Raw genomic sequence first — 20241 nt, forward strand, 5'->3', positions numbered from 1 at the left:
GTGTATAAGAATGCCATCAATTTCTTGATGTTAATTTTGTATTCTGCTACTTTGCCAAATTCATTTATTAAGTCTAGTAAATTTCTGATGGAGTCTTTGGGGTTTTCTACGTATAGTATCATGTCATCAGCGAATAATGACAGTTTCACATTCTCCTTTCCAATTTGGATCCCTTTTATTTTTTCTTCCTGTCTGACTGCTGTAGCTAAGACTTCCAGTACTATGTTAAATAAGAGTGGCGAAAGTGGGCATCCTTGCCTTGTTCCTGTTCTTAAGGGCAATGCTTTTAGTTTTTGCCCATTGAATGATGTTGGCTGTAGGTCTTTCATATATGGCCTTTATTATGTCTACATATGATCCCTCTATTCCCACATTGCTGAGCATTTTTATCAGAAATGGATGCTGGATTTTGTCGAAGGTTTTTTCGGCATCTATTGATAAAAATATGGAACGCTTCACGAATTTGCGTGTCATCCTTGCGCAGGGGCCATGCTAATCTTCTCTGTATCGTTCCAATTTTAGTATATGTGCTGCCGAAGCAAGCACGAGACTGGTCTTTAATATCTTACAGTTCACAGGTTTCCCTCTACATAAAAATCTTGGTTAAATATGCATCAGTTGGATGAATAAATGTAAATGTTTATTTATAGTTCAAATCAAGTAGGTTATGTTAAGACCAGCTTTTTCAACAGATAAACTCCTAATTCATTCTCTTTCCCAAAGGTGGTGCCAGGGAAAGGGTCCAACTAAGTGTCCAAATCTTGGCTTCCGGTACCTGCTGTTGCTACATTGCCAGTTAACTGCATGATTTTCTGTGGATTCTGGCAGGTGGACTGTTTATAGACTTTGCAATTGCAGAATGCTTTTTGTTAGATGATTAATGTGCCAATTCAGTCATAACAGGGACATCAACAATCTAAATTAAGGCAAAAGACTGGAGAAAATGGCCTGTGCTTCCGACATTTAGATTCTATTATTTTAAACAGGAAAACTATAAGAACTACATTCTTTTTTTTTCTCATCAAACAAAACGAAGTGTTTTATTATTATTTATTTCTTTTCTTTTCTTTTCGTTGTTGATAATCCTCACCCAAAAATATCCTTCCATTGATTTCCAAAGAGAGCAGAAGGGAGGCATGGAGGGAGGGAGAGGGAGGGAGAGAGAGAGAGAGAGAGATAGAGAGAGAGAGAGAGAGAGAAACATCAACATAAGAGAGACAACGATTGGTTGCCTCCTACACGACACTGACCAGGGCCTGGAATTGAAAACATGATTCTCGATCTGAGGGCCGATGCTCTAACTGCAAAGCCAAACTGGCCAGGGTCAAAATGAGGCGCTTTAAAGCAAAGTAGAGCAATGTACATCAAAACTGGTCACAGTGACTCAGTGGTTGAGCGTCAACCCAGGCACCAAGAGGTCGCTGGTTCAATTCCCAGTCAGCACACGTTCCCAGGTTATGGGCCCAATCCCCAGTGGGGGGCATGCAATCAATGTTCTCTCTCATCAATGTTTCTATCTCTTTCTCCCTCCCTCTCTAAAAATCAAAAAAAAAAAAAAAAAAAAAAAAATTGGTCACAGTCTACCATATTTAATACTGATAAATAATTTGAACAATACTCTTTTAAAAGCCTAAGATATTGCTGTGCTTGGCATTTTAAGAGGCGTCTTCTATACAAGCCTCTGGCAACAAAGCCAAGAGTCAGCTTGAGATATTTTGTTCCAGAAACCTGTTGTTTTAGCTACTTGGCTCAGGAATTAAGTAAAACTAAACAGAGAGCATTTAAACAATAAACACGGAAGGAGCCTTGAAAATATCAGAGTTCTAATATCACTTTTGCTCTGTCTGAAACCCTACTTTATCTTTGTGAAAGGACTTCACAAAACTCCAGATAAGTTACCCCTGTGGAACCATGTCACAGATTCTGCTTTATCGACAGATAGACAATGGTCTCAAAGTACATTACCAAATAATAAGAGCATGGGGTTTTACTAACGATTGTGATATTGAGTAGATATATACTATGTATGCAAGTCATTTTTCTATCATAAAACCGATGGCATGGTTTATGGCAAAACAAGTAAGACTGTTACGCATTAACTTTTTATAAGGGAGACAAGGAACACGATTTCTGTTCCCCTAAATGAATGTTTCAAGAAGCAGAAATTTTCACTTTGTTAAAACGTTTTCAAGTTAACAATTTCGAATATAATAAAATGAATTTTCCTGACTTCTTGTGCAAATAGTACTGGTATAATATTTTCTGTGATGACACAGAGTTGGCAAGACAGTGATATCCTCTCAGTAAATCATTTGTCATTGCACCCTCTGGCCACAAACTACTGTTTTTGTTTTGCTCTCTCCTCCTGTCCCCCTTAGTACTTTTACCCCTTACTATCAAACGATTGTAACAATACGTTCTTTCACTGGCCTACCTTTGGCAGGCTCCACCCCAACTCCATAATCTCTTTACATGGAGCTTCTGTTCTATAGACTAGGAAGCTAGATCACTAAACCCATTAAAATTCTATGTAAAGTATGAACACATTTTCTCTGAGTAGGCTTCTACATGGCTCTCATCCATTTAGTAGATGCTTATGAGAAAATATTAGGTGTCCAACTGATGAATGGAGGAAGAAGACACAGTATCTCTCTCTCTCTCTCTCTCTCTCTATATATATATATATATATATATATATATATATGGATATAGATATAGATATAGATATAGACCACAGACTATTATTCAACTGTGAGAAAGAAGGAAATATTTCCATTTGTGACACATGCATGGACCTTGAGGGCATTATGCTAAATAAAACGAGACAGAGAAAGACAAAACTGGATGATATCACTTCTATGTGGAATCCAAAGGCAGAAATAAAGAGATGGTCAAAGAGTAAAAACTTACAGTTAGAAGATGAATACATTTGGGGATGTAATGCACAGCACTGTGATTGTAGTTAGCAATTTTGTATTATATACATAATGCAAAGTTGCTAATAGAGTAGTTCTTAAATGTTCTCAGCACAAAAATAGAAATGGTAATGATGTGATGGAGTTGTTAGCTAATGCTACAGTGGTAATCTTATTGCAATATATAAATATATCAACTCAACACATTGTACACATTCAACTTACACAATGCAATATTTCAATTATATCTCAATAAAGCTTGAATAAGCAAAAATAAACAACAAACAAAAAAAGAAAACACTAGTTTCTGAATTTTTACATGTCTATGGGTGCCTTTCTATTCTTAAGCTTACTTTTGCTCTTCATTATTAAATATAGTATACATTCAGTTAGGTATATTCTATGTCAATCCTAAGAGTATACTTTAAAAGACTGTAAATAAGAATATTCAAGCTCTAGTTGTTTAATACATAATGCAAAGAACCTATTATCCCATTATGCACATAAACTAAGAGAACTTGACAATAACAAGTATGCAATTTAGCACCAGCAATAAAAGATAACATAATTTTGACAAAAGGCATTTTCCTATAGTTGTCTTTCCCACAAACACACTTCTAAGTGAAAATATGGTAGAAAGAGCCCTGAGCAATAGATAAAATCTTATCCAGAGACTTTAGGTGGAGCATACACACGGTTGCCCCCACCACTCCTTACTCAAACTCTGTTTCCCTGGGCCCTGAGGACATTCAAACTTGAAAGCTGTGTCCCAGTCACATCTTCAACTATCTTGGTTATCCTGAGTTCTGATCACCTATTAAGTGGGAATTCCTTCTGTTCTGTTGCACAGGTATATTAGGAAGTAAAATGATCTACTATATATGAAACAATAAAAACTTTGGTGAAAAGATAATATTTAAAAAAATGAAGATACAAAGTAATAGCGTAAGTTGATCATAAATCAATATACTTAAATTATTGACAATAAAGAACAAGAATAGAATGGTTAAAGCACAGATGACTAAAAACTATAATTTTAACAATTAAATTTCCATTTTTTTACTCTAAATTTTTTTTTATCAGATTCAACAGCAAAAAGGACCCAACACTTCACCTCTTTCTACCATTGGTCCCTTTTAGTAGAGTTTTAAAGAATAATAAAAGAGCCAAGGGGAATATGTGGGAGCAAGGAGAAAGATTACATGAATAATCTTCTAGGCACTGAAATAATCTAAAGAAGAGATGAGCCCTGGCCGGTTTGGCTCAGCGGTTAGAGCGTTGGCCTGCGGTCCTGAGAGACCCGGGTTCGGTTCCCGCTAGGGGCGCGTACCTGGGTTGCAGTTTGTCCCCGGCCCTGGTCGGTTGTGCGGGTGGCAGCCACTCGATGTGTCCCTTTCACGTCGATGTTTCTCTCTCTCTCTCTGTTCCTCTCTCTCCCTCCCACTCTACCTGAACAAAAAATGGAAAAATGTCCTCGGGTGAGGATAAAAAAAAATAAATAAATAAATAAAATAAAGAAGAGATGAAAAGAAGTATGTGACTATAGGGGGAAAAAGTATAATTTTTGTCTTGAAGCAGGCCAAAAATATTGGTATCTTTGTCACTACAAATGAGTACTAAAAATATGTCTTATTTTTGTTGTTGTTGTTAATCCTCTCCTGAGGATATTTTTCCATGGAAGGGAGAGAGGGAGAGAGAGAGACATCCATGTGAAAGAGCCACATCGATTGGTTGCCTCCCTCATGACCCTAGCCAGGGCTGGGGATCAAACCTGCAACCCAGATACATGCCCTTGACCTCAAATCAAACCTGAAATCCTTCGGTCTATGGGCCAACACTCTAAACACTGAGCATACGGCCAGGGCTTATTTTATCTTTTTCTACACTGCACTATTTACCTACATTACTACATGGGTGGTAAAAAATTTGGTAAAGGGAAAAATTAAACTAGATTTTAAAAATTCAAGGCACCACTATCTACTCTGAATCTAATATGTTAAATATATAACAATAGATTCTAGCATTACTCATGGCTTAAAGAAACAAGACTTACACAAGAAATAATTAGACAAGAAAAACTCTTGAGCAGAACAATAATGTGTCCTACAATTACAGTTATCGTGGAGTTCAGTAACTACAAAACCCACATACTTGGAATTCAAGTAAGTTGCTCTAAGAATTTAAACTTTCTTTTTAAACACAGTTCAAGTTTAGAGTCTGTCAACCTGACTATTTCCTTCAATTCTCCACCTCCAGGAAAATCTGATAAAAGCATTACTTGCTATGCTTAACAATTAAGGGATGAGTCAAGCTTCCCTGGAGACCTGAACCTCTGGCAATTATTTTCTCTCTGATCTCATTGTAACATTTTTATTGCATGTCTAACATTCAAAAGGTATCATCTCTAGTTTATACCATGACTGTGGATATTTAGATGAATAAAGTCCAGTTCCTACCTTAAAGGAGTTCACTAAAAACAAACAAAGAACATGCAGTCTTAGTACAATACAATTAAGTATGACAGGCATGTACAAGGTATCCCTGGGATATAGGAAGAGGGGAACACACCAGGAAACAGCAAGGTTTCTCTGATATAGTAGAAGGGCACATATCAGTTTGCTCCACTGTTGGTGATGCTAAATTTGATCACATGACAGCTGCTTGAGTTTTCACTGTAAAGGTATCTTTGCCTCTTTATAAGCCTGTTGGGGAACAAGAAGGTGGGTAGGAGATGTAAAATTTCTGGAGAAAGAAGGATCTAGCTAGACAAAGCAGAGAGGAAGGAGTAAGAATACCACGCAGAGGGTTTATAGCAAAGCACAAAGCAGAGAAAAATTAGAGCATGGCCCTGGAGTGACAAGCAGAGTGTCCCAATAAGTCTAAGATTGTGGGCCATTAACGGATTATGAAGAGCTTGAAAGCCAGTGTTAAAGAGATTGGTTTAACTTCTAGGCTAGTAGTCTCGAAAGTGTGGTGTGCTCAGGGATGAAGGAAAAATTTTAATTGCCTTTTAAAATGTCCATACTTGCCCTGGCCAGTTTGGCTCAGCAGTTAGAGCGTCGGCCTACGGACCAGGGAGTCGCAGGTTCGATTCCAGCCAACGGCACATAAATCGGTTGCGGTTTGTCCCAGGCCCTGGTTGGGGTCATGCAGGAGGCAACCAGTGGAGGTGTTGCTCTCACACTGATGTTTCTCTCTCTTTCTCTTTCTCTCTCCGTCCCACTCTGTCTGAAGATAAATGCAGAAATATCCTTGGGTGAGAATTAAAAAAAAAATGTCCATACTTACGCATACATTTTATAATGGACAATATTATATGTATATGACCCATTAACTGAAATCAGGACCATGAGAGGACTGAGGGGAGAGAGAGAACGAAAAGCTGTTTGAGACTTACTGAGTACTTAAAAACATCCAGGACAAGCAGACGGCAGACAGCTGTATATAAAACTGAAGACCTGAGGACAGGCCTTTGCCTGGACATGTCGATTTGGGACATCCTGAATACAAGAGAGAAAAGAGCAGTGTACCAATGGTGGAACTCTGGGTAATGCTAACATCTACAATAATATGATTGTTGTTGTTGTTTTTTCCCAAAAGGAAAATTAGAGCACAAGGAGCATTATTAGCCTTTTCAACACTTTTTTTTTTTTTTTTTTTCATTTATCTTCAGATAGAGTGTGAGGGAGAAAGGAAGAGAGAGAAACATCCATGTGAGAGAGACACATTGAGTGGTTGCCACACGATCCCAACTGGGGCCAGGAACAAACCGCAACCAAGGTACATGCCCTTAGTGGGAACTGAACCCAGGACTCTCTGGTTTGTGGGCCGATGCTCTAACTGCTGAGCCAAACTGGCCAGAGCCTTTTCAACACTTCAATAAAGCTCCCAGCCCAGTTGGTGTGGCTCAATGGATTGAGCATCGTCCCATGGACTGAAAGGTCCTGGTTTGATTCCCGGTCAGGGCACATGCCTGGGTTGTGGGCTTGATCCCCAGTGAGGGGCGTGCAGGAGGCAGCCGATTGATGTTTCTCTCTCACATTGATGTTTCTATCTCTCCCTGTCTATAAAAAATCAATAAAAAAACATATTTAGCCAGGCCAGTGTGGCTCAGAGGTTGAGCATCGACCCATGCACCAAGAGGTTGCCAGTTCGATTCCTGGTCAGGGAACACGCCCAGGTTGTGAGCCTGATCCCCAGTGAGGGGCACGCAGGAGGCAGCCAATTGATGTTCTCTCTCATCAATGTTTCTATCTCTCTCTCCCTTCCTCTCTCTCTCAAAATCAATACAGAAAAAAATAAAAGAAACATATTTAAAAACAAAAACAAAGAAACCCTCCCAAATATTAAAAGTAACTGCTAGTCTTACTGTTCCCATTAGTTTATGAAAATGAGGCTGAATGCACCATGAAGAAAAGAAATACTTCTGCTAGTGACCCAGAATAAACATTTTTTCTTACCATTTTGAGGGGCAGTCAATAAAAGTCTACCATGAAACTTGCTTTTTTTTTTTAATCCTCACCCGAGGACATTTTTCCATTTTTTGTTCAGATAGAGAGGGAGGGGGAGAGAGAGAACATCAATGTGAAAGGGACACATTGAGCCCTGGCCGGATTGGCTCAGCGGTTAGAGCGTCGGCCTGCGGTCCGGAGGGACCCGAGTTCGGTTCCCACTAGGGGCACGTACTTTGGTTGCAGTTTGTCCTCGGCCCTGGTTGGTAGTGCGGGTGGCAGCCACTCGATGTGTCCCTTCATGTCGAGGTTTCTCTCTCTCTCTCCCTCCCACTCTATCTGTACAAAAAATGGAAAAATGTCCTCGGGTGAGGATAAAAAAAAAAAAAAAAAAAAGAAAGGGACACATTGAGTGGTTGCCACCCACATGACCCACCCAGGGCCGGGGACAAACTGCAACCAAGGTACGCGCCCTCAGCGGGGGCTGAACCCAGGTCTCTCTGGACCGCAGGCCGACGCTCTAACCGCTGAGCCAAACCGGCCAGGGCTAAACTTGAATCTTTTTAAGGAATGGCTTGATTACATGGCTGGGCAAAGGAAACTGCAAAGGGAGCCTGAAACACCTTGCATCAAATAGCAAGGAAGAACTTCAAGACTGAAAGGAACATATCAACAGGAGGGGCTCTCACCAAATTTGGGATGATTTGAACATCAAAAAGAATAATGCATTTTGACATATCGAATATAAAAAGAATCTGTGAGTCCACAATAATATTCAAAAGTATGAGAGAAAGCGAGGTGGAAACTAGAAAGCTCTTCTTCACACTAAAAAAAAAAATGCTAGTTGGACTTCTGGTCAATATGGCGGGTAGGTAAACACGGTATCCGTCCTCCCACAACCACAACAAAGTTACACCTAAACTACAGAACAACCATCATTCAAAACCGCCTGAAATCATCCTGAATGAAAGTCCTACAACTACGGAATTAAAGCAGCAGCCACATCGAGACTGGGAGGAGGGGCAGAAGGGTGAAGGCCCGAGAGCCAGTGGCGAGACGGGCTGGTCCCACACCCACGTGTGACGGATAAAAATCAGCAGGATACCTCGGCTGGGAAGGTCCTTCCTGAAGACTGAGGGGTCCCCGTCCCACAACAGGTGCCCCACTCAGGGTTCCAGTGCCAGGAAGAGAAGTCCCCATAACTTCTGGCTGGAAAAACCAGCAGGAACTGAGGCTCAGGGAAGCTGAAGCGGCTGGAGCCCCAGGCAACTCCTTAAAGGGCCCGCGCACGGACTTATTGGACTCTCTCCCTCTAAGCTGGGAGGGGAGGCAGCTCGAGGGGCACCAGAGACATACAGGGAAGAACTGAGCTGTTTGGCACTGGAGCGAGGGCTGGAGAGGGGGCTTTCTCCAGGACAAACGTACTGTCAGAGGCCTTTGTTCCTTTGGTGAGCCCCTCCCTGGGGAGGCAGACAGCCACCATATCTGGGATTCCAGCAACCTGACTCACACTGGTAGCCCCGCCCTGGTGACTCCCTGAGGCCCCGCCCCGCCCCACCCCACCCCACTTTCAGGCCCACCCAAGCTGTTGCCACTTGCTTAACCATAGGATTGGTCTGTCTTGGATCTTGCTTCAGATTTTTCCTAAATTCTTTCAAATGAGCAGCATCTGGTCTCAGCTAGCCCCATACCTCTCGTTAAGTAATACACAGAAACAAACACAGGGAGGCAGCCAAAATGAGGAGACAAAGAAATAGGTCCCAAATGAAAGAACAGAACAAAGCCCCAATAAAAGAACTAAGCGAAATGGAGATAAGCAACCTAACAGATGCTGAATTCAAAATACTGCTTATAAGGATGCTCAATGAACTTAGTGACGGCCTCAAGAGCATAAAAAAGGACCAGTCAGAAATTATGGATGCACAGTCAGAATTGAAGGAGGCATTAACTGAAATAAAGAATAATTTACACAGATTTAATACTAGAGTACGTAAATCCAAGAAGCAAACCATCGATTTGGAATATAAGGAAGCAAAAAATGCCCAATCAGAACAGCAAAAAGAAAAAAGAATCCAAAGAAAATGAGGATAGTGTAAGGAGCCTCTGGGACAACTTCAAGTGTGCCAACATTCGCATCTTGGGGGTGCCGGAAGGAGAAGATTGAGAACAAGAAATCAAAAACCTCTTTGAAACAATAGTGGTAGAAAACTTTCCTAACTTGGTGAGGGAAACAGACATACAAGTCCAGGAAGCACACAGAGTCCCAAACAAGATGAACCCCAAGAGGCCCACACCAAGACACATCATCATCAAAATGCAAAAGGTTCAAGACAAAGAGAGAATCTTAAAAGCAGCAAGAGAAAGGCAGCTAGTTACCTACAAGGGAGTTCCCATAAGGCTGTCAGATAATTTTTCAAAAGAAGCTATGCAGGCCAGAAAGGAGTGGCAAGAAATATTCAGAGTGATGAAAAGCAAGAATCTACAACCAAGATTACTCTATCCTGCAAAGCTGTCATTTAGAATTGATGGCCATATAAAGACATTCCCAGACAAGAAAAAGTTAAAGGAGTTCATCACCACCAAACCGTTGTTATATGAAATGATGAAGGGTCTTTTTGAAGAAAAAGATAAAATATATGAACAAACAAAATGGCAATGAATACATATCTATCAACAATGGAATCTACAAACAAAATGAACAGGTAGAACAGAAACATTCTCATAGATACAGAGAACATTTTGTTGGTTGCCAGATGGGAGGGGGGTTGGGGGAATGGGTGAAAAAGGTGAAGAGATTAAGAAGTACAAATTCATTGCTAGACTGACAAACCTCAAAGGGAAAGGGGTTGGGGGGGGTGGGTGGGAAGAAATAAACCAAAGAACTTATATGCATAACCAATGGACACAGACAATAGTATGGGAAAAGGTGGGAGGGGGGCGGGAGTGAGGAGGAGGGGGTCAATGGGGGGAAAATGTGGAACATCTGTAATACATTCTACATTCAACAATAAAGATTTTTAAAAATTAAAAAATAATTTAAAAAATGCTAGTTAATAAATGTAGAATAAAGGGTGAAATTAGGAAATCTCCATGTTAAACTCCTATTTTATAACTGATTCAGGTTAACAACCATCAATGGATATTAAAACCATTGAATTAAAGATTATTGACAAACAGCATATTTACATGGCCTTGTAAGTTCTTTCTTAATTATAAAATGAGACAGACAGACATCACATGTCTCCTGATGTGAAGCAAAAGAGAAGTATGTTTAATCTAGGCAAAATCTTTAATTTAAATCTAATCATGAAGAAACATTCAGACAAACCCAGAATACAGAATATTTTATAAGCCAACTTAGGCTGTACTCTTCAAAAATGTTAGTATTAGCCCTGGCTGGTGTGGCTAAGTTGGAGTGTCTTCCTGTGAACTGGAATGTGGCAGGTTCAATTCCTGGTCCAGGCACACGTCTAGGTTTCTAATTCAATCCCCGGCTGGCGCACATGCAAGAGGCAACTGATTGATGTTGCTCTCATATCGATGTTTCTCTCCCCACCCCCTACTTCTTTTCTCTGTAAAAATCAATATTAAAAAAAAATTTTAATGTTGGTATTAGTTAAGATATTAAAAAAATAAATTAAAAATTAAAATTAAAAAAAGGCAGAGGAACAGCTCTAGAGGAAAGAATGAAATGGAAGATTAAAATCACTGCATAAACCTTGCCTGAATTCACTAACACACATAAAGACACAAAAAATATTTTGAGAGCAAATGGGGAATACAGATTATGTACTAGATATTATTGAATCAATGTTGAATTTATTGAGTATGGTGGTTATGTTTAAAAAAAAAAGAGCCCTTGTTCTTGGGAGATATGTAGTGATACATTTAGCCATAAAGCATCATGAAGATTACAATTTATTTTCAAAGGGATCAAGATAAAGAGAAAAAACATAGGGATAAAAAAAAGATAACTATACACATAGAAGACAGAAAGCAAGCAAATGTAACAGAATATAAACGCTTAGTGAAGTAGAGAAATGCATGATCATTGTCCCATTTCCAATGTCTCTGTAGTTTTGAAATTTTTTAAAACAAAAAGTCAGGAAAAAGATAATAGTGTAAACTATATGTGGCTAATTGCCATAGTTAATTTTATTTAGCTGAATATGCTAAATACTCTTAAATTACGTAATACTTAAAATAAGCTCACCATAGAATTCCTTCCCATTAAAGCTAACCAACCTAAAAGACAGACTAACATCACCTCTGGCCAGTGTTAGCAATATAATTTTTGTATTTTTCCCCCTTATGTGAGTCAAGAATCATGTTTGACTTACTTGTGAAACTAACAAATCAATAAAATGCTTATAAAATTCAGATGCCTTATCAAAAACAATTTAACAATGGAAAAGCTGTAATCTTCTGGTTTTAAAATAATTTATTTCATAGATCTGTTTTAATTTCATATCTCAGAGCATACATTATTTAACCAAGAGATGCTGGACAGAGATTGTAAAAAGGGAGGAAACATTTAGGATAAGAAACTCTCAGTTCCATCAGAATTTGATCCTACTTTATAAAGTCTTGCTAGGATAAATTTCTATACTTCTTTTGTGCTTACAAAAAACATTAACTTCTCAATTGCCAATGCTGTAAATAAAAATCTTTATAATTAAGTATGCATTCAATTGACACACAGGCAACCAAATAATTGTCATCAACATTAGCATAATGTGTACTTCCTGTCACTGCACTAACATTAAACTAAATTTCAAACCACAAAAACATTGTGACTAACATTAAAAAGGCAAGCTGAAGATACTCAAAGCTTATAAAGGACAAATTGCACATGGTTAAGATGGGACATCATTTGACAAGGGCTGATGTTGTGCATATGGCTCCTTTTTTTTATAAGAAGGCCACCGGCAAACAGGGCAACAGTGTCGGCCCCCTGCCAACCACATCGCAATGCAATTCTGATGGAACACATGACCACAAGGCAATCCCATTAGCAAACATCCATTTTCAAAATTCTCTAGACAAACAACACATTCAGTACAGTGCAGCATATCAGCAGGCCAAGTTAACCAATCAGGTTCCATATCTTCATTAGTGTTATATGATCCATATGACCTCCCCTTCCTTTCGCATGGGCTGGTCTGACAATAATTATTGGCACATGAACAAGCTTTAGCACCACAGTGACTTGCTCTTCCTAGAGAACTGTGAACTATGCTTTGTTTATCTTCAAATACTTGTTTCTCATTGCTAAAAGTGTCTGTGCTCTCAATGTCTGAGTCATTTTCAGTATCATGAGAACCCTCTGACATTTCCTCTTCAGAATGGACTCCCAGACACTTAAATTGCCACATTGGCAAGTTTTTTATGTAATCAGTTGGCATCAAAGGGTGAAGCCAAAGGTCAGGGAAAGCTAATCGCTCCAAGTATAAGTCAGGGTCTTCATCCCAATCAGATTCCACAGGGAAGTTCTGAAAAGAAGCAATTGGGTGGAAGAGGTAGCTGGTGTACCAATCCCACAGACTTGATAACCACTCTAAGTTATTGGCATTGACTTCATCATTGTTGTTGTTGCGACGTCTCTTCTTCTCAAAGTAATCAATTAGTAAACCATGTCCAAGGTATGTACTGAGAAACAGGGCTGGGTGTGAAGAATAAAACATCCAGTCTGCCCTTACCCATGAAGCCAGTGTGGTTGTATTGGAATATCTCAACAATTTTAAGCTATATTCATAAAAGCTATCTAAGTAAGGGAGCTGTAAAAAGCCCAACACCGGTAGCCAGGAAATAATTAATAGAGAATTATATGTTCCTAAAGTGCTTATGAGAACCACAAATCTCTTTATGGTAGCTCCTTGTGTGATAAATAAGTCCATCCAAGCCATAAGATTAACTAAAACCAAGCTCAAAACAAACAAATCATTTACTTCAGGTTGTAATGAGCGCAAAAATGAATCCATGGCCTGAAGAGATATAAATTCACCTGTGTGATTGCCATATCTGTAAATTCCTTCAGGAGTTCTAAGTATGTATGATGGCATGTTATATACACCAATATCTGTCATATAACTCCTGTTGTCCCAATTTTCCACATTAACAAAAATAAACTCAACTCTTCCAGTAAACTTTATACTTAGTGCAGAGAAAAAAGCTGGGGGTTGGTCAAGGTTTGCAAACAGGTATATTTTTACCCAATATTGATCACTTTTATTCCATTCTTCTTTTAAATGTTCAGCATTATAAATGGTTTTGATCCGAGAAGCTGCATGAGTAGTTATCCACTTGAAAATGTGCTCTACTTCAATCTTGCGCCCACTGTATTCTTTAAGCATGACTTTCCCTTTAGAAGTACTTGTTTGTGGAACAGACATGATGAGTGTAGATCGTACCCAGCCTCTCCTCTTGCAGTATCTATAAGAAAGTAAACTGTAAGTAAACAGCTGGGCTGCTAGATGAGCTGGTTTCCTCTTCCTCACTGTTGTGCAAACAATCTGTCTTCCCCTGACAAATTTCTTTAGCACTTGAAAGATACCCTCTCCCCCAAACCAAATAACCTCTACAAAATCAAAAGTAGTACCACCAGCCCTGGGCGGTTTGGCTCAGCCTGTAGTCCAGAGAGACTGGGGTTTGGTTCCCGCTAAGGGCGCATACCTTGGTTGCAGTTTGTCCCCAGCCCTGGTTGAGTTGTGCAGGTGGCAACCACTCGATGTGTCCCTTTCACATCGACGTTTCTCTCTCTCTCTCTTCCTCCCTCCCACTCTATCTGAACAAAAAATGGAAAAATGTCCTCAGTGAGGATAAAAAAAAAAAGTAGTACCACCCATATCTTGCAGTTTGTACTGCAAGTTTTCTTTCTGTAGTTTTTTTTGTTTTATGTCTTTTTTTAAGAAAAGTCAAGGGAATCAGCAAATACGTCAGCATCTATCATGAATGTACTACTGCATTAATGTCAGTAAGATCCAAAAGATAACTGAAAAATAATTCCTGCTCAACAGCAATTTAGACTCCTACTAAGGAAACAAAACAAGTATAAAACTGTACATATTCTGCCCTGGCCAGTATGGCTCAGCGGTTAGAGCATCGGCCTGCGGTCCAGAGAGACCTGGGTTCGGTCTCCACAAGGAGAATGTACCTCAGTTGCAGTTTGTCCCTGGCCCTGGTTGGGTTGTGCGGGTGGCAGCCACACGATGTGTCCCTTTCACGTCGATGTTTCTCTCTCTCTCTTCCTCTCTCTCCCTCCCACTCTATCTGAACAAAAAATGAAAAAATGTCCTCGGGTGAGGATAAAAAAACGAAACAAAAACAAAACTGTACATATTCCATTACTAAATAAGTTTAAGAAAAAGTTCAAAAGAGAAATATCATTGAAAGTTTGAACTGGTAAAGATTTCATGAAAGGTTTGGGAACTAAACTAGATCTTGAAGAATGGTAAGATTCAGATGAGCAAAGAAGAGAGAAGGAAATAGATTATCCTACACAGAGCCCTAGCTTGAATGCAAGCACTCTGACATAGGAGCCAAGCTGTAACCATTTATTAACCAAACACCCACCACAATGCCTGATGCACACTGGCTAATGTGCACAAAAGCTCATGTAGAAAAGAGCAAGTTCTATATTGTTTTGTAGTCTCTTATTATTATTTTTTTTAATCCTCACTTGAGGATAGTTTTTCCATTGATTTTTTAGAGAGACGGGGGCCGAGGATTCAACCTTCAGTGTTTGGGCCAACACTCTAACCACTGAACAACACTGGCCAGGGCAGTCTCTCATCTCTTTAGTGAAGATAATGATGAGGAGTATTTAACACAGAGAAAACAAAGTAAGTTTTCAGACTAAGAAGAGATTCAGGCCAATAATGACCCCATCTTATAACAGAGTAAGTACAGAAGAATTATCTAAAATTACATCATTTGCCATGGCTGGTGAGACTCCGTGGATAGAGCTTGGCCTGAGCACCAAAAGGTCTCAGGTTCAATTCTGGTCAAGGGCATGTAACTGGGTTGCAGTTTCCGTCCTCAGCCCCCGTTGGGGTGTATGTGGGAGGGCAACTAATCACTGTGTCTCTCTCACATCAATGTTTCTCTCTCTCTCCCTCTCTCTTTCATTTCCTCCCTTCCACTTTCTAAAAATCAATGGGAAAATATCCTTGCGTGAGGATTAACAAAACAATGCATAAATAAATAAAATTAAATTAAGTAATCTGTAGATTTACCCAGTAGAGTCATGACTCTAATCCTACTGAACGGGACTGATTCTTTCTATATTTGTGACATCCTTCTCTCCCTAAAAGTCTAGACGACAAATGAAAGGGAACACTGAATAATAAAAATGGCTGTGTAGTACAGTGGTGAGATTATAAATGAAATAATTTTCTTTAAAAAAAAAAGTGTATTTTAGCCCTGGCCAGTTTGGCTCAGCGGTTAGAGCGTCAGCTGCGGTCCAGAGATCCGGGTTCGGTTCCCACTAGGTGCACGTACTTCAGTTGCAGTTTGTCCCCAGCCCTGGTTGGCTGTGCGGGTGGCAACCACTCAATGTGTCCCTTTCACGTCGATGTTTCTCTCTCTCTCTCTCTGTCTTCCTCTCTATCTGAACAAAAAATGGAAAAGTGTCCTTGGGTGAGGATTAAAAAAAAAAAGTGTATTTTATATATAAATGTTTATATATATCTGTACTCCCCCTGAAAAAAAACCTACCCTGTGGAATTTTATGCTATGTAAATTTATCTCAATAAAGTTTGGGGTGAAATCTACCGTGCAGATACTTTTTTTTAGTACAAACAACCGTCTGTTGAGACATTTTGTTTGTTAAAGATCTGTAAGTGGATGGTAATAAAGACAACATGTTCCACCATAAAGACAAGGTTAGTGATGACTCTGGGAAATGATCTGGATGACTCAGAATCACAGATTACAACTCAGCTTCTTGTTGAGTTGATTCATTTCCTTAACAAGATAAGATTCCATTAAAATCAATATTGCTTTAACTGGAATGGTTTTAGAATTATATATCCTAAAAAATAAAATCTTTTCTATCCCTTAATGTGTCTAATGCAAAATTATAATTCATTGCCATTAATTCTATTTTTACCCCCCACCCCCAAAATCAACAAGTTAAATGCATAACAAGATAACTGCCTACATCTCAAATATCTTTAAACAGGTTTTTTTGTTTGTTTTTTTATCCTCATCTGAGGACATTTTTGCATTTATCTTCAGACAGAGTGGTAGGGAGAGAGGGAAGAAGAGAGAAACATTGACGTGAGAGAAACACACTGAGTGGCCGTCACCCACACAACCCCAACCAATGCCAGGGACAAACTGCAATTGAGGTATGTGCCCTTAGCGGGAACTGAACCCTGGACCCTCCGGTCCACAGGCCAATGCTCTAACTGCTGGGCCAAACCGACCAGGGCTAGTTTTATTTTTTTAATGGCATATGATATTTATGATGACACATTTCTACTCTTGGTCATTCTTTTTATCTTTGAAACCACGTCAGAGAATATTTGGCTTCTGATTGTGTTATAAATTGAATGACAGTCCTTCTGATAGAAAACCTTAGTCTGTATAACAGGCAGTTTCAATGTATTTTATTTTTTTCATTTAAGAAAACAAATGTACTATGTGCTTTCTTTTTAGTTCAGAGCTAAGTGATAGTTTTTTAGTTTTTTTTCCTTTATTGATTTTAGAGAGAGAGGAAGGGAGAGGGAGAGATAGAAACATCGATGAGAGAGAACATCGACTGGCCGCCTCCTGCACGCCCCCCACCAGGAACTGGGCCCACATACTGGGCATGTGTCCTGACTGGGAATCGAACCAGCAACCTCTTGGTGCATGGGTCGAGGCTCAACCACTGAGCCACACTGGCTGGACTAAGTGATAGTTTTAAGGTTAATCATTACAGATGAAATTTAAGAATAGCCAGGAAAAAAACCTCTATATATTATCATGTATCTTTCAAATTAAATCGTGTCCAGACTTGAAAATACTCTAATACTTCTAAAACACCAGACTGCTGTTCTGAAGAAATCCAAAACACAAATAAAGTATATCATATTCTGCTAAAACAGAAATAAAGGCTAATGTATATATTATTTTTAAGAATGTTATATTACCTTTTATCTATATAAAACTTTTACTGCCAATTTAGAGAAAGTTTTTTAAAAGTCTAAATAAATTAAGTAACAATACCATGAAAATATACTCTAGTTTTTTTTGTAATCCTCACCTGAGGACACTTTTTGCATTCATAGAGCGAGAGGGAGAGAGGGAGGAAGAGAGAGAGAAACATCGATGTGAGAGACACACATTGACTGGTTGCCACCCGCACAACCCCAATCAGGGCCTGGGACAAACTGCAACCGAGGTACGTGCCCCTTAGTGGGAACTGAACCCGGGTCTCTCCAGACCGCGGGCTGACGCTCTAACCACTGAGCAAAACCGGCCAGGGCTATACTCTAGTTTTTAAAGTGAATCTTTTGAGATCTCTAAGAGAATTTGAAGACTAAAAATGATAGAAAACATGACTTGTGAGTTTTGGTACTCCCGTTACTGGTGTGGCATGCTATATTTAAACTTGGTCTTCTGTTTATATAATGCTATTTCTTCAGATGAAGTCATTGGCCTCCTTGGCTTTCCTGGCCCTTCCTCCAATCTCTCCTTCCCTGCGTACTCTATTCCACGGGCCCCCAATCCTGATACTCTCACCATAAACCCCTCCCCTGGCCCGTTTACCACTCAGCTTCCTGTAATTCCAATGTCCTCCATCTGGCCCTTCACTACCCCTAATCTCTACAACCCCTGAAGATATACACCCACTTCACTTTCTACTCTCTCTAAAAAAAGAGAGCAGAGAACAGACCTGAATGGTACAGTCACCTGAGCTAGACTGCTTGTTTGAGGAATGAGAGGAACTATGACCAGGCAAACTGGATACTCAGGTAAAAAATAATTAAAACTCCTGTTGCCCTGGCCGGTTTGGCTCAGCAGTTAGAGCGTCGGCCTGTGGTCCTGAGAGACCCGGGTTTGGTTCCCACTAAGGGCGCGTACCTCGGTTGCAGTTTGTCCCCGGCCCTGGTCGGTCGTGCGGGTGGCAGCCACTCGATGTGTTCCTTTCACATCGATGTTTCTCTCTCTGTCTCTGTTCTTCTCCCTCCCTCCCAGTCTACCTGAACAAAAAATGGAAAAATGTCCTCGGGTGAGGATAAAAAAAAAAAAAATTAAAACTCCTGTCATGGATGGAGTCAGACACTGCTCAGAAGTAGTGGTCCTGAACAGTCGTATGGGGGTGAAACAGGTCAAGAAAGTACTGCTGTACAATGGGACTGGCACACTGGAGGAGGCTGTCCTGGAGGCCACCCAGAGAAGGAAATACAGCAAAGAAAGCAACACAGACGGGGCAGTAGAGTACTGGTGTTTTTAAAAATCTGAGATCAAAATGATGACTCAATTATTCAAAATATGATTAAAACACTTGCTGAGTAACACTATTCCCTGGCTAGTTCTTCTAATGATTTTGTTTTTCTATATCTCCATAATCCTCAAAAGAAGAAAAAAAATAACCCTAAGTACAGCTTCCACAGCAAGAACAGTTCTTACTCTAGTTGGAAGACTTTCAAAATAAAAGGCAATGTGAACATGAAAATACTGAAACTGATACAAGTAACTATGCATCAAAATCTTCATCTTTGTGATGAATTATAAAGATAAGTTAAAAGTGCTTTTTAAAAAAAAATCCTCACCTGAGGATATTTTTCCATTGATTTTTAGGTAGAGTGGAAGGGAGGGAGGAAGCGGGAGGGGGGGAGAGAAAGAGAGAAAGAAACGTAGATGTGAGAGACACAGATTAGTTGCCTCCCCCACGACCCCAACTGAGGTTGGGGATTGAACTTAAAACCCAGGTATGTGCCCTTGACCAGGAATTGAACCTGAGACCCCTTAGTCCAAGGCTCTAACAGCTGAGCCAAATGGGCCAGGGCTAAAAATGTTTTTTATAAAAAGTTATAGATAGCTACAATCAACAAAAAAGCAAAACGCTGCTCAAAAAATATCTCTTCCAATCAAAAAGAATATATGCACCCCTATGTTCATAGCAGCATTATTTACAATAGTTAAGATCTGGAAACAGCCCAAGTGTCCACCAGTAGACAAGTGGATAAAAAAGCTGTGGTGCCCAACGGATGTGGCTCAGTGTTTGAGCATCAACCTATGCACCAGGAAGTCGCTAGTTTGATTCCTGGACAGGGCACATGCCCAGATTGTGGGCCCAATCCCCAGGGGAGGGCATGCAGGATGTGGCCAATGGATGCTCTCTCTCATTGATGTTTCTTCTCTCTCTCTCCCTCTCCTTTCCTCTCTCTCTCAAATCAACAAAGAAAAAAAAAAAAAAAAGCAGTGGTACATTTACACAATGGAACACTATGCAGCTGTAAAAAAAGGATCTCTTACCCTTTGAGAAAGCATGGATAAACCTGGAGAGTACTACGCTAAGTGAAATAAGCCAGTCAGAAAAAGACAAACATCCCATGATCTCACTTATATGTGGAATCTAAGGAAGAAAATAAATTGCCAAACAAAATAGATCTACAGGCATGAAAGCAAGGACAGACTGACAGATCTCAGAGGGAAAGTGGGAAGGAGAACTGGAAGTAAGATTAATCAAAGAACTTACATGCATATATGCATAATCCATGAACACAGACAATAGACAGGTAAAAGCCTGAGATGGGGTGGGAGAGGGTGGAAGTGGGAAAAATGGGGGACATCTGTAATATTCTCAACAATAAAAAAAGTGATTCTGGTTACTAAGAAAGAAACCAGAAAGAGAAATGTGTGCATCAAATATGCAAAACTAT

The 20241-nt window shown here is 39.8% G+C and overlaps 1 protein-coding gene and 1 non-coding gene across 4 annotated transcripts in view; both read right to left on the bottom strand.

The window, feature by feature from the left end:
- Positions 1-439: 439 nt before the first annotated feature.
- LOC118631337 lies at positions 440-546 on the bottom strand. Its single transcript, XR_004959808.1, has one exon. It is a non-coding gene; the product is annotated as a U6 spliceosomal RNA (small nuclear RNA).
- Positions 547-5049: 4503 nt separating this feature from the next.
- RNF103 (ring finger protein 103) overlaps positions 5050-20241 on the bottom strand; it is a 35234-nt gene continuing 20042 nt past the window's right edge. Inside the window, exons 4-6 of one of the 3 annotated variants that reach the window (XM_036262482.1) lie at positions 13579-13798; positions 6313-6415; positions 5050-5617 (exon numbers count right to left, since the gene is read on the bottom strand). In XM_036262482.1, coding sequence (XP_036118375.1) covers positions 6320-6415; positions 13579-13798 — 316 coding nt within the window. In that variant the 3' untranslated portion in view covers positions 5050-5617; positions 6313-6319. Of the gene's footprint in view, positions 5618-6312; positions 6416-11523; positions 13799-20241 lie in introns of those variants that run through there. The other 2 variants (XM_036262481.1, XM_036262480.1) reach the window with 2 other exon arrangements.

The sequence above is a fragment of the Molossus molossus genome, unplaced genomic scaffold (genome assembly GCF_014108415.1).
Source record: "Molossus molossus isolate mMolMol1 unplaced genomic scaffold, mMolMol1.p scaffold_m16_p_15, whole genome shotgun sequence".
NCBI classification, from domain to species: Eukaryota; Metazoa; Chordata; class Mammalia; order Chiroptera; family Molossidae; genus Molossus; species Molossus molossus.